Source organism: Rhinatrema bivittatum, chromosome 1, assembly GCF_901001135.1.
Source record: "Rhinatrema bivittatum chromosome 1, aRhiBiv1.1, whole genome shotgun sequence".
NCBI classification, from domain to species: domain Eukaryota; kingdom Metazoa; phylum Chordata; class Amphibia; order Gymnophiona; family Rhinatrematidae; genus Rhinatrema; species Rhinatrema bivittatum.
In genome coordinates, this window is record NC_042615.1 from 114264394 (window position 1) to 114277036 (window position 12643).

General features: G+C 42.8%; 1 protein-coding gene across 2 annotated transcripts in view; it reads right to left on the minus strand.

Annotated features, from left to right (window-relative positions):
* The window catches only part of ENPP6 (ectonucleotide pyrophosphatase/phosphodiesterase 6), a 224355-nt gene that overhangs the window by 10339 nt on the left and 201373 nt on the right, over positions 1 to 12643 (minus strand). For both annotated transcript variants that reach the window (XM_029584122.1, XM_029584058.1), the window contains exon 7: positions 8678 to 8801. In XM_029584122.1, the coding sequence (XP_029439982.1) occupies positions 8678 to 8801 (124 nt within the window). The remainder of the gene's footprint in view (positions 1 to 8677; positions 8802 to 12643) is intronic.

Here is a 12643-nt window from a genome sequence, read left to right on the forward strand (position 1 = left end):
GTCCATGGCCTTGGCAACCTGTTGCGCTGGAGGTGGACCCTTGGCCTGGTGCAGGATTGGTACAGCCCTCTGGTCGGACCCAGAGAGCGCCTGCCACCAGGAGGCGGAGCACAGGAGGAGACAGAGGCTAGCTGGAGCTTTGCCAATGGCAACCCGGGGTTTCCGCAGGTTGAGCCCTTGGGTACCCGGGCCACCTGGTCTTAGGTGGGCCTCGCAGGGTCACCTAGAGAGAAAGCACAGGGGAGTGCCCACCACAACAAGGATGCATGGTCAATGTTCAAACAGGATGGTCCAGAGGTCACAGAAGGCCAGAATAGAGTGTCTGAGTGGATAGCGAGGATCAAGGCCAGAGTATCAGTCCAGAATGGTCAGCAGAAGCAAGGGTCAGTACCAGTGGTCAGTCTGGGCATAGTCAGGTCAGGTAAAGGTCACGTTCCAGGCGGCGATCAGACGTGATCAGTAGACAGGCAGAGGTCGTTTCCAGGCAGCGGTCAGACGTGGACGGTGGACAGGCAGAGGTCGGTTCCAGACAGCGGTCAGACCTGGTCAAGATCAAGCAAAGGTCAGTACATTGAGATCAGTCCAAAAGGTACTACCAGGGAATGGAGAGACACAGGATCAGGAGACGCAGGAACAGGAGAAGCTGGAACAGGAGACACTAGAGCAGGCAAACTTACTACACCGGAGTATCGACTCGAATGCCAAGGCGAGGGACAGGAAGCAGGGTCTCGCCTTAAGTATCCAGCCTAGGTGTCGTCATTGGGAGGTGCTCCCGCAGGTTTTCCCACCTTTGGCCCTTTAAAGGGCTGCATGTCGGTTACGCACATGCCTTGGGGCAGGGCCGAGGACACCGACGACACGGAGCCCTGACGGGAGCTCAGCTGTGAGGCCTGCATGGGAGACAGCAAGCGGGGGAGCCGGGGATATCATGAACTGGCTGCGGTGGCGGAAGAGGAGTGCCTGGAGCTGGTAGAAGGAAGAGCTAGGTGAGCACAGCCGGCTGCGGTATGGACGCAGCCGGGGCTCGCAACACGCACACTTTTGTAACTATTTGCTTATTGACGGTAGGTTTGAAATCGGCTGAAAATCGGCTGAGTCACATGTAGGCAAAAAAGTCTTCTTTAAAATGGGATTAACTGAGGCTTAAAATATTCAGGAATAAACCCTTCTATTAAAAAGGCATTTAGTTAATGGTTCTATGAATAGATATTGTAAATTAGAAATTATCTAGAATGGACAAATATCTAGATTTCAGTTGGACAAATATCTAGATTTCAGTTGACCTAGTAAAGAAGACACTTCATACGATGTAACAGTGTGAAATTCATTCCATTTACACTTAATTAAACTGACACTGATAGAATCTGATATATTTAGGGAAGAATTTAGTCTTCTTAACTTATCAATAAAACACTGCTGGCTGCAGTATCAATAAAACACTGCTGGCTGCAGTACAGTTTGGGAATTGCTAACACAGGGTTTCTTGGTCAGTAACTATTCAAAATAATTCCTGATCCTTGAAGACAGCTTGAATAATGTAGCATTTTTTGTTGTAGTGAAGGCTGCATGGTATGCCCTCACTGAAGATTTAAATAGCTCTTTCTTTTCTGGGGCTTTGCTCTTTCACCATGCTCGTTTGTGTCACCACATTTGCTGTTTTATTTCAATCAATTCCGCATTAAACCAAGACACATGCCCAGATTTTTCTTTTGTCTTGGTTAATTTTAAGGGAGCAACAAGTACCCAGCATTGGTGAATAGTTATAGTACTTTCAAAGACAAATGGACAACCCTAGAAAAGGACAAAGGTATTTAAATTCATATAATGGTCAGTGAAGCCCACCTGATGGTTATTCAAACAAAAGCTTTACATAATGGATGGTGATTATTGAGCCTACTGTATGTGTACAGTTATGAAGGGGCCCATAAAATATGGCAAAGCCACTACAAAATGAGCCTTTGCAGAAATTCTGGGGGGAAATGCACTTGGCGTCTATTTTTCGGAGTTAAGTGATGTGTCACTGTAGCAAAAGATTTATTACGGGGATGATATAGCTCTTTAAGTGGTTTTGTAAAGGCAGATCCTGCAGGGGGAGTGTGTATGGGGTACATTAGGGGTCATTGGCAAGAGTTTAATGGGAAGCTGGAATGAAGTTGGGGTAGAGGAGATTCTCTTGCCCCACTGCAGCTAGTGGCCCATGTCCAAAGGGTCGGGCTCCAGGAGATGCAGAAAACACTCCAGGGAAGTGCTACTGAGCCACCTGGGAGGACTCATTGATTTCCAGTGACCAGGGAAGAAGATATAAAAGGATTTGTGAGCACTGAAAGCTATTTCTTTCTGAAAAGGATGGACTATGAGCTAATTTCAGCGCTAAAGGGGAAGAAGAGAATGGAGATGGTGCTATGCTAAAGAGAATTTTTGGAGGAAGTGTGTTTTGTTGTTGCTGCTACTAATTCTGTAAGAAACCTGTGGGCCCTGAGAAAGCAGTGATTTTTCTGAGTTTTAGTCTGACTGCTGGCAACCCCCAAATTATGAAATAAAACGTTTTGTTTGAAGATACCCTTTAAAGTGAGAGCCTCCTTTTCCCAAGGCAGGGGTTCGATAGAGGAAGAATTTGGGGAACATTCAGAGGGAGCCACAGAGCGATAAGAGGCATTTGATGGAGCCTTCCCTGTCCAACATAGTAAATACAGCCCTTCTCTCAGAGCAAAGGCCACTGCACTGTCTGTTCAACCATTTTTCCTTTTGAACTCATCTAGAAACTGATGCTCAGCTCACAAACACGTATCAGACCCTCTAGCACAGTGGTTCTCAACCTGTGGGTCGCGACCCCGACGGGGGTCGAACGACCAAAACGCAGGGGTCGCCTAAAGCAGGTCTCCAACCACCGGTCCGCGGACCAGTACCGGGCCGTTGGGGTTTTTTGCCGGTCCGCGGCACCGCGGCTGCTGCGGGGAGGCGGGGCGAAGCTGGCGACCTGCCTCCTCCAACCCCAAAACAGTGGCGTAGCCACGGGTGGGCCTGGGTGGGCAGGTGCCCACCCAACTTAGACCCAGGCCCACCCAACTGGCACCGGAACTGCAAGGCTGTCGCGGGATCCCATCCCCGCGACAGCGAACAAGAGAACCCACGCCTCGCGCGCCATCACGGCACACATGGGGAAGCGCTGCTGCGGCCGTATGCCAACCGGTCTTCCTGTTCGGGGTGGGGAGTGGAAGCGCCGCACGCAGCTTCCGCTTCCTCCCCCAATGCAGGAAGATCAGCTGCCTCTCCTGCTGCCACTGGCCTCCTGCTATCTTCGGGCGTCGGGCCGATCTTCCTGCTTGGGGGGGGGGGGAGGGAGGAAGCGGACATTGTGCGCTGCGCTTCCGCCTCCCCCCCCCCCCCCCCCCCGACAGGAAGTTCGGCCCGACGCCCGAAGATAGCAGGAGGCCGGTGGCAGCAGGAGAGGCAGCTGATCTTCCTGCTCTGGGGGAGAAAGCGGAAGCTGTGCACAGTGCTTGAATGTGTATGTGTGGATGAGAATGGGAGTGTGTGTGGGTGAAAACTGGAGCCTGGGTGTGTATGTGGGTGAGAATGGAAGCTTGAATATGTGGGTGAATGGGAGCTCGAATGTGTGTATGTGTGGTTGAGAAAGGGAACCTGGGTTTGTGGGTGGGTGAGAATGGGAGCTTGAATGTGTGTATATATGGGTGAGAATGAGAACCTGGGTTTGTGTGGGTGGGTGAGAATGGAAGCTTGAATATGTGGATAAGAATGGGTGCTTGAATGTGTGTATGTGTGGGTGAGAATAGGACCTTAAATGTGTATATGTATGGATGAGAATGGGAGCTTGAATATGTGTGGGTGAGACTGGGAGCATGGGTTTGTGGGTGAGAATGGGAGTCTGGGTTTATGTGTGTGGGTGAGAATGGGTGCCTGGATGTGCGTCTGTGTGTGCATAAGAATATAAGCCTGGGGAGGGGTGAGAAAGTGAGAACTTGTATGTGTGTCTGCAGAGAATGTGAGCTTGGGGGGGGGGAGAGAGCATATGAGAGTGACAGCTTGAGTGTGTGAGAGGGAGTCTGTGAGAGAAAGCGTGTATGTGTGTTTGTGTGTGTGTGTGTGTGTGGAAGGGAAGAAGACAGTAATAGAAGAAAGACACTGAAAAGGAATTAGGAAATGAGCTATAAGGGAAAAAATGGGAAAAAGAGACCAGGACCAACTGATTAGAAAAATACAAAGATCAGACAACAAAGGTAAAAATATATATCTATATTTTGAGATGTTAGCAATTTAAATATAAGCAACACAACCGCTCTCTCAAAATTTATGGACAGGTAGGAGCCGTGTTTAAAATCGTAATAATAAGAAGGCTAAAGTACCACAAATCACCGTGAATTATGTTTGTATCATTAAGTAAACCTCATACTTAGGCGTAGATGTGAATGCTATGCTGCATAATTTGGCATTATTTATCAGTAAAAAAAACAACTAGTAGACCTGCATGCCTACAGCCCACCCATGTTAACCTTGTGCCCACCCAAAAATCAATTTCTGGCTACGCCACTGCCCCAAAAGGGAAGAGACATGGCCCAAAAAGCTAGCGCGTCGCAGTGACGTATGTTGCTGGAGCCGCGCAGGCAGGAAGGAGGTGTATCAGCCACTGCAGGTGCTCCTCCTACTTCCTTCCTGCCCGCCCTGCCCCGGAAGACAAATGTTGCTGGAGCCGCACGGGGAGGAAGGAGGAGGCGCGTCAGCCGCGTGGGTAGAAGAGGCGCTTCAGCCGCGTGCAGAAGAGGAGCAGCGGGGCCGGGAAGACTAGGGCCACTGCAGAGCCCATCCTGTGGCAACCCGTAAAGAAGAGGCCCAGAGGTGAGAGAGAGGTGTGTGCGAGTATGAGATGAGTTGAGAGACTGTGTGTGTTTGCAGAGACAGCATGTGAGAGCCTCTGTGTGTGTGAAAGAGACAGCATGTAAGAGTGAGAGCCTGTGCTTGAGCAAGGCAGCATGTGGGGGTGTGAGAGAGCCTGTGTGTGAGACTCAGACAGCCTGTGCCAGTGAGAGCCTGTGTATGTGTGTGTGAGAGAGAAATGCATGTGAGAATGAGAACCTGACTGTGTGTTTGAGGGAAGAAGACAGGTGGAGAGAAAAGAAATAGAAAAAAAGGCAATATAAAAGGAAATGGCAAAAAATTAGAAAGGGAAGCAGATGTAAAAAAAAATAAATTACTTTTTACTGATTGGCACATGTAATCTTTGGGAATGTGCAAGAGTAGCACTTTCTCTATGGCGGATCTCACAATGTACGAGATCAACATGGAGGAAGTGGAAACCCACGGAGCCTGCACAGAGGAGGCAGCAGAATGGGCTTCAGTGCCAATAGCAGCAATCAGTGCCTCCCCAATAGCCACGTGGCAGCAGTGGCAGTAATTAGATTAATTGTTTGACTCAGCTGGAGGTGACAAAGTATGAAGTGGGATGTGAAATCAGCTTGATCTGGTGGAGAATTAGGATTGCTGTTACACATGAACTGTATTTGGCAAACATAAAGGGAGCCAGGATAATCAATTGATGCCTGCAGCTGAGGACTGATTCATTATGACTCATGTAGAAATTAGTGCATTTTCCAGATTAGTCTGCATAACACAATTCTCAACATTCAGCATTATTTCTGCTGCATACAGTTTTATCTGAGAGGCTCTGAGGTTGTGAGGGAGCCAGTAAGAGTGAGAGCATGAGTGTGTATGAGAAAATCCAGGGGAGTAAGAGTGTGTGTGTGTAAGTGGGGGGGGGGGGGGGGGAGAGTGTCTTACACCCTGAGAGTGTATCAGTGTCTGTGAGAGTGAGAGGTTATGGTGGGTATAAGAGCATGAATGTGTAAGTATGTGACAGTGTATGTGTGAGAGAGAATGGACATGTGAGTATGTGTGAGAGAGAGAGGATAACCTCCTAATCCTCGACAATATCAGGGTGACTGGAAATCAAGAGCTCCCATGTATGGACAGCAGGGGCTTTTTAAAATCCTTATTAGTTTTAATTATTGGGTGTTATTTGATATATGTGCTGTTTTGAAATATTATTGGTGTTTGGGAAATTATAAAAATGTATATGATTTTAATTAATAGAAATTCTATTTATCAGTAATTTTAAAATATTCTTTTATTAGTATGGTTTTACTATTATAACTGATGCTTTATGTTTCTTAATTTTATTTTTTATGAGGAATGGTGGTTCTGTTTATAAATGTCATAATAAATAAGTATGCACTAAAATCCAACCCCATCCATAACCCCGCTCCCATATGACCAAAGCCCCACCCTCACCGCAACATGAGGAACTGTATTTCGGGGTCACGGCATTAGAAAGGTTGAGAACCACTGCTCTAGCATTTTATGTGCCTCAACTGGGGTTTTTATGTTTATTTTAAAATTCTTATATCATGGTCTACAATAATGTACGATGTGATTATAGTTAATCTAGAAATTCTTATATTCCTACTTACATCCATAGAATGGCTTAAGGGTTAAAATGCGTGAAAAAAGATACAGCCTTTAAATTCTTTAAGCCTGTTATTAGCAGAATTAACGAGAACTTTCCGATTAACTAAGAGCATCTCCAAATAGAGCCTATATATCTTTATGGCTACATAGATCAAATTTTGACTCGTCACTGTCTTATTGCTACTTGTGCAAGAATGGAAAAGTCTTATTAGGAAAATCAGCTATCAATCAAAATGATCAAAGGTCTATCATAGATCCATAAATCAGAACCCAGCAGCTGAGAACCTCCATTCCCCACCCCTCTCAGTATTTCCTAGACTGTGAGCTCCTGGCCTTCGCTGCCTTTCCTTGACAAAGTGAGTATGTAAACCTCATTTTTGGTTTTAAACATGATTCAAAATTTATCAGGGCAGCTGTTTTATCGAAATTAAGAAACAGTTTAAATTATATTTTTGCAATCAGTTATACTATGTGAATAAATTGCCCTGTATAAATTACCCAAGTAGTTATATTTTATTGCTTAATCAAAATGTTTAGTATCATTTAGAAAAATAAATTCAAATGAACCATTTAATCTTATCGATTCATGCATACCCAGAACTGTGCTGCTGAATAGTTTGACTGGGAGTTCTCAGGTGCTGAAAGCACTCAGCCTTCCTCCTAGTGTGCCACAACTATGACTTTGTTAATTGATAGGAATTCATTTTGCTGAAACCACTACTAATAAACTCAAACCTTAAAAGATAGAGGCACTTTTGCCAACAAAAGGTACATTTTAAGTGACAGTTCACCAGATCTTTTCCCCTTTAATGATGGCTAATAATGTATATGATGAGACGTTAATGTTATAGTCACAGAAATGAAATTATTTGCCATTGTGACACCTGAATAGATTGATAATTCCTTGGCGGCCAATTTTAGGCCTTTCCACTCTCCGAGGTCTTTCAGAATTAACTTCATCACTCCCTGCCAGACGTATAGCCACAGGTGATTGAGCACTGAACGTGCCACTTCCAGTTATGCAAACAATGAGTTACTTGGACATCTTCCTAATCCTTTGCAGATTTTTAAATGTGCTTACACCTCTCTCATGATCCTGACTTTTTTTTTGTCCTGCTGCATTGAGGGTGCCCCTCCTTAACTTTCTAAACATAGATATTTTGCCAAATAACTTAAAAAACAAAAATCAGTGCCAGGTTTACTTCGATTCTTTATAATTTAGATAAATAAGCATGCCTTCTATATCACTGTCATTTATCCAGTAATTGAGAATGTCACACACAGCTATGGAAAGGTGAATCTTGATCTTTATTTTATTTCAGTTACAAGGTTACCACTATTAATTATCTGTAGCAGGATGCCTCCATAACTTCACACTCAAACTCAACCCATCCCATCCAAATCTGAGCTACTCTGGCTAAACTGACAAGGACACCCCTTAATATCCCTGCCCTCCCTATCAGGTACTCCTGTGTACAACCTAAGGACTGAATAAGAAGTGAGTTCACCTTGATCGTAACCTTACAATGGAAACTCATATTGCAAAGGCCTCCTATATGCACCCGTGCCAGATCCGTCAACTTCACAACTACTTTGACAAAGACCATCTTGCCACTGTGATCCATGCACTAATAACCCACCCCATTTGACTACCGCAACTCCCTTTTGAATGTCATCTCACAATATATTCTCAGACACCTCCAACTCTTACAAAGTACAGCTGCAAACATTTTGGTTGGGAGCCAAAGCAACTGATCACATAACCCTCTCTGGAATGTCTTTATGCTTAGAATAAAAGTAAATGGCAATGAATAAGAATTCTACTGTAAATGATTGTACTATGCCTGGAGACCAGTTTGGTTAAGGCACAACATCAAATGTTTATAAATAAATAGATAATTTCCACGGTACTGCTAGTTGGATATATGCAGCACACATTCATACTTCCAAAAACCTTCTAGGAAGAAGAAAAAAGAAGTAGAAGTAGCTGACATCTAAACATTGTTCTTTTACCTTTCAGTACCTCAATTATTTTATTTTAACTCTCAAAAGCATAGGAGAATCTTTTACCCCCAAACTTGGATGCACAGAACTTTTGATCTCCAAAATTGAAGCTAGATTTATGCCTGATCTCAACCATATAAAGCAGGCCTGGGAAATACGAATCACGTAAGCAGCAAAAACCTGGTTTGCTTACTGGGTCCATATGCCAGGAAGAATGCCCTCATGTCCATTAGCTCATTGTCATATCCATGCCATCCATGCTGCCAAGCCTTATTTAATTCGGTCCCATTGTTCCAGTATGGAAGCTTTTCTTTACTCTGGGTAGAAAAAGAAACACATTTCTACATTGAGTCTTTAAATAACTGCATCTTTTATGAAAAAAAAATTATACCAAGATTCTTTTATTTTTTATTGGAGACGATGCGGTTTTACATAACACGCAAAGCTCTCTTTTCTGCTCAAGCAGCCTGCCAGGGATTTTCTAAAACTTCAGTGATGTAGTGAACCCCTTCTAGTGGTGAGACATAATAACTACAGGTGAGGAAAAAATAGAGCCTTGAACACGACTGCTTCTATTTTGGGGTAAAGCTGCAGATTCTAGACCAAAAGGCTACCAGTACAAGTTATAATGGAGGCATCTTCTCATAGTGATAGTATGCTGTTTTTTCTCCTTGCTCTTCACAATTTCCATCCATAGTGCATAATCATGGCAATGTTTATTCAGCCAAACAGGTTTCCTGGGGATTCTGACGCAGGTTTGCCTTTTGATCACTGGGTAGGTGCAGAGCAATGTCCAGGTCTCCCTCTTCAGGGGACTGTGAATATGACCTCAGTAACACTCTTAACCCTGAGCAGAAGCCTAGGGCTCCTGTGGGGCAGCATCCTGTGCAGTCTAGCACACTCAGGTTCAGTTGTGTCAATGCATTTAAAATAACAACATTATTGTTTCGTGTACTATTTGTATTTCACCTATGAATTTAAGCAGTATGTACAGAAAAGTGCCAGTGGTCAGGTTAGGGAAGCGGATGCTCAGTTAACGAGTGTCCATTTTTCTAACCTGTGGCTGTGCACCAGTTAGGAAAACGGACGCTCGTAAAATTGAGCATCTGCTTTCCTAACCCATGGACAACCGACCTCCCCTGGATGTCTGCTGCCAAGGAGGTGCTAGGGGTGTGCAATTGACTCTAGCGCCACTTTGGCAGTGCGACCCCCCCTTTACATATTGCATTGTGCACCCAGGAAAGGTGCCTGGGGGTGCGTTAGGAAAGCGGGCGCTCAACACTGGGCAGCCACTTCTGCATTCATTTATTGCATCGGCCCCTGTGAATGCCTTAACCACCCACTACTGGACTGATTCACAGGGGTACACAAGATGACTGTAGTCCCTTACCTAAAATCGGCAAGTACATTAAACTTACTCAATGAATAAATCTTATTAACCATTAATGGCTGTAAGATTTCCTTTAGTTTGTCCTTTTAACAAATAAGTTTGTATTTTGAAAAAAAGAAAATAATGAAACTTTCTTTGAGAAAGACCCACTACTCGTTGTCAGTAATTGCCCCCCCCCCTTTTCTTCCTCCATTCCTATTTTTTCTACAGTAAAATCTAATCAGCAATTCTTTAATATAAAAATAGATTTATTAATCGAGAGGACATGAATGCCATTTAATGTCAGATATTTGAAGTTTGACCAAAAAATGTTTATAAAAAAGGATTTTTCCATATTTCTGCAAAACATGGTCTTGAGAGTGTAAAATAGTAACCATTTTTAATATTTGTAGATAAAATCTACTATTAATATTTATTGGATATGAACATTTTTTAATTATAATCATGGCAGGTATATGCCCAATTTTGAATTCATTTTAGATAATATCATTGTTTTGTCTCGCTGTAAAGTCTGTTTCTGAATATTTGAGTTTACTTTTATTTAGTTTTGATTATTTGGTTTTTGTTTGTATATTTAGGTCCAGTCTCATTTATATCTGTTGCTACTATTTATGTGGCATCAAAGACTATTTATGTGGCATCAAACAATGAACAAATAGAATTTGAGGTAAAAGATTTCAATTTTTTATGCTTTATATATATGCTTTATATACATGTTGTCCTGTTTGACAGTGTTTATTTTAAATTGAATTTATGATCGTTGGGAAAAATGAAATGAGTCAGAGATATATGCATATTACATGATTTTGGGAGTATGAAACAGTAAGCATCTGTTTTAAGATTAAATTAGATATTAATAATTTGTTAATCACAACTATGGCAAGTATGTGCCTAAGTTGGAGTTTATTCAAGACAATACTATTGCTTTGTCTCGCTATAAAATAAGTTCCTGAATATTTGAGTTAAATTTCATCCATCTTTGAATATTTGGTTTTTGGTTTGCATGTTTGTTTCACTTATATCTGTCGTAAAGATTATTTGTGTGGTAGAATTTAGGGTGTAAAGATTTATGCTTTTTATGTTATATATGTATGCTTCATATGTATGTTGTGCTGTCTTAAAAATTTATTTTTTAAATTGAATTATTATTTATTAATTGTTTAATTTTTATCGCCCCTGATGCAGCCATCTTGGCGAAACTCAGCCGGAGCCAGGCTCTGTAACAGATTATATTAATAAAAATTCTTTCCACGGCATAAGGGTGTCCCTTTGTTGTTTTTGCCTTAGCTACATGGGACCGCCTTCCGATTTGTTTTATTGGACCTTAGTACCAAAGAAATGCAGATTCAGCAGAACCTAGTGCCATTAGCTGAAAGCAGATTAAGAAGAGCCCAACAGCCCAAGAGCTTTTATCAATAAAAACATTAACTCTGCAAAGAGAATATGCAAATACAGGACCTAGAACATCTAGCCATTAATTATATGTAAGGAGACCCCAAAATCTGTCCCTTATTAGCAGTTTGCCCTTTAATGAAATGGCATTTGTGGCCTTAACAAGTCATCCTGCCAGCAGTGTGAGTCAGAGGTCTCCATGCAAACCCTGCTCCTATGTGTGAGATCAGTGTACCGTAGATGTGTTAGTATAGTATACCACTCCCCATTGGGAAGGGTCTCTGTGTTTAAAATGTATTTATTGGGTTAACATTAAGTACAACAATGACGAACAAATAATCACAGAATAAAAATCCATCCTTCCCCTCCTCCCCTCTCCCCCCTCTCCCCCCTCTTCTCCCCCAACCCACCCTAACTTCTGTTTCCTTTCACATGATCCAAAAAAGAAGGCCCATCACAAAGTCCCCAAGTCCTTGTGCAGAGAAAGATATTCAATATAGGGGGTGCCAAATCCGTTGAACACGATCCTTGGTTTGCACCGGGTCTGTCTGAGCTACAGTTGTCTCTAATAGGTAAAGATCTGTAAAAGATAATTTCCACATTTCCAGAGAAGGGCCGGAAGGTTTCAACCAGTATTGTAATATTAAACGCAATGCAACTAAACAGCCTTTTATAAGCAGCAAGGTATGACAACTGTGCCGACCTGAAGGTTCCCTAAGCAATCCCAAAAGGCAAACAGCTGAAGACCAGGAAGTTGTTGGAATCTGTAGAGATTCAAAAAACGACTGAACAGAATTCCAAAAGGTATGGATTACAGTACAGTCCCATACGCAATGTAAAATTGAAGCAGATGAGAGTGAGCATTTTAAACAACTACTAGAATCAGCTATATGGGCTACAAAGGCTTTACTGGGCCAAAACATCATCCTGTGCAATAGTTTAAAATGTGTTTCCCATAAAACCACCCCCTTCGTGGCCTGTCCAATTAAAAGGTTACTATCAGCCAGGTCCACAGCCATTATAGGAATCTCTAGGTCTTGCATCCATTTTGCTGCTAACAACCAATAGACAATGTAATTGCTAGTATTGTGCAAAAATGTATAAAACTGTGATATCAAAACCGTAAATTTTGCCATTAAACCGAGAAAGCGCTGGAATGGGCCATTTACTGTATGATCCAAATCCTCGGACAGGAGCTGCCCTATATAACTCCGGATTTGCAGATATGTTAGAAATCTTTATGTTTGAAATTCAAGTGGTCCAAACAGTATTTAAAAGAGTTGTCAGACCCCAATCGTAAATTAGTGAACGAGGATTCAGTTGTCAGTCCTTGAGAATGTAAAAAAGAAAATAATCTCCCTCCCATACCTGGTGGGA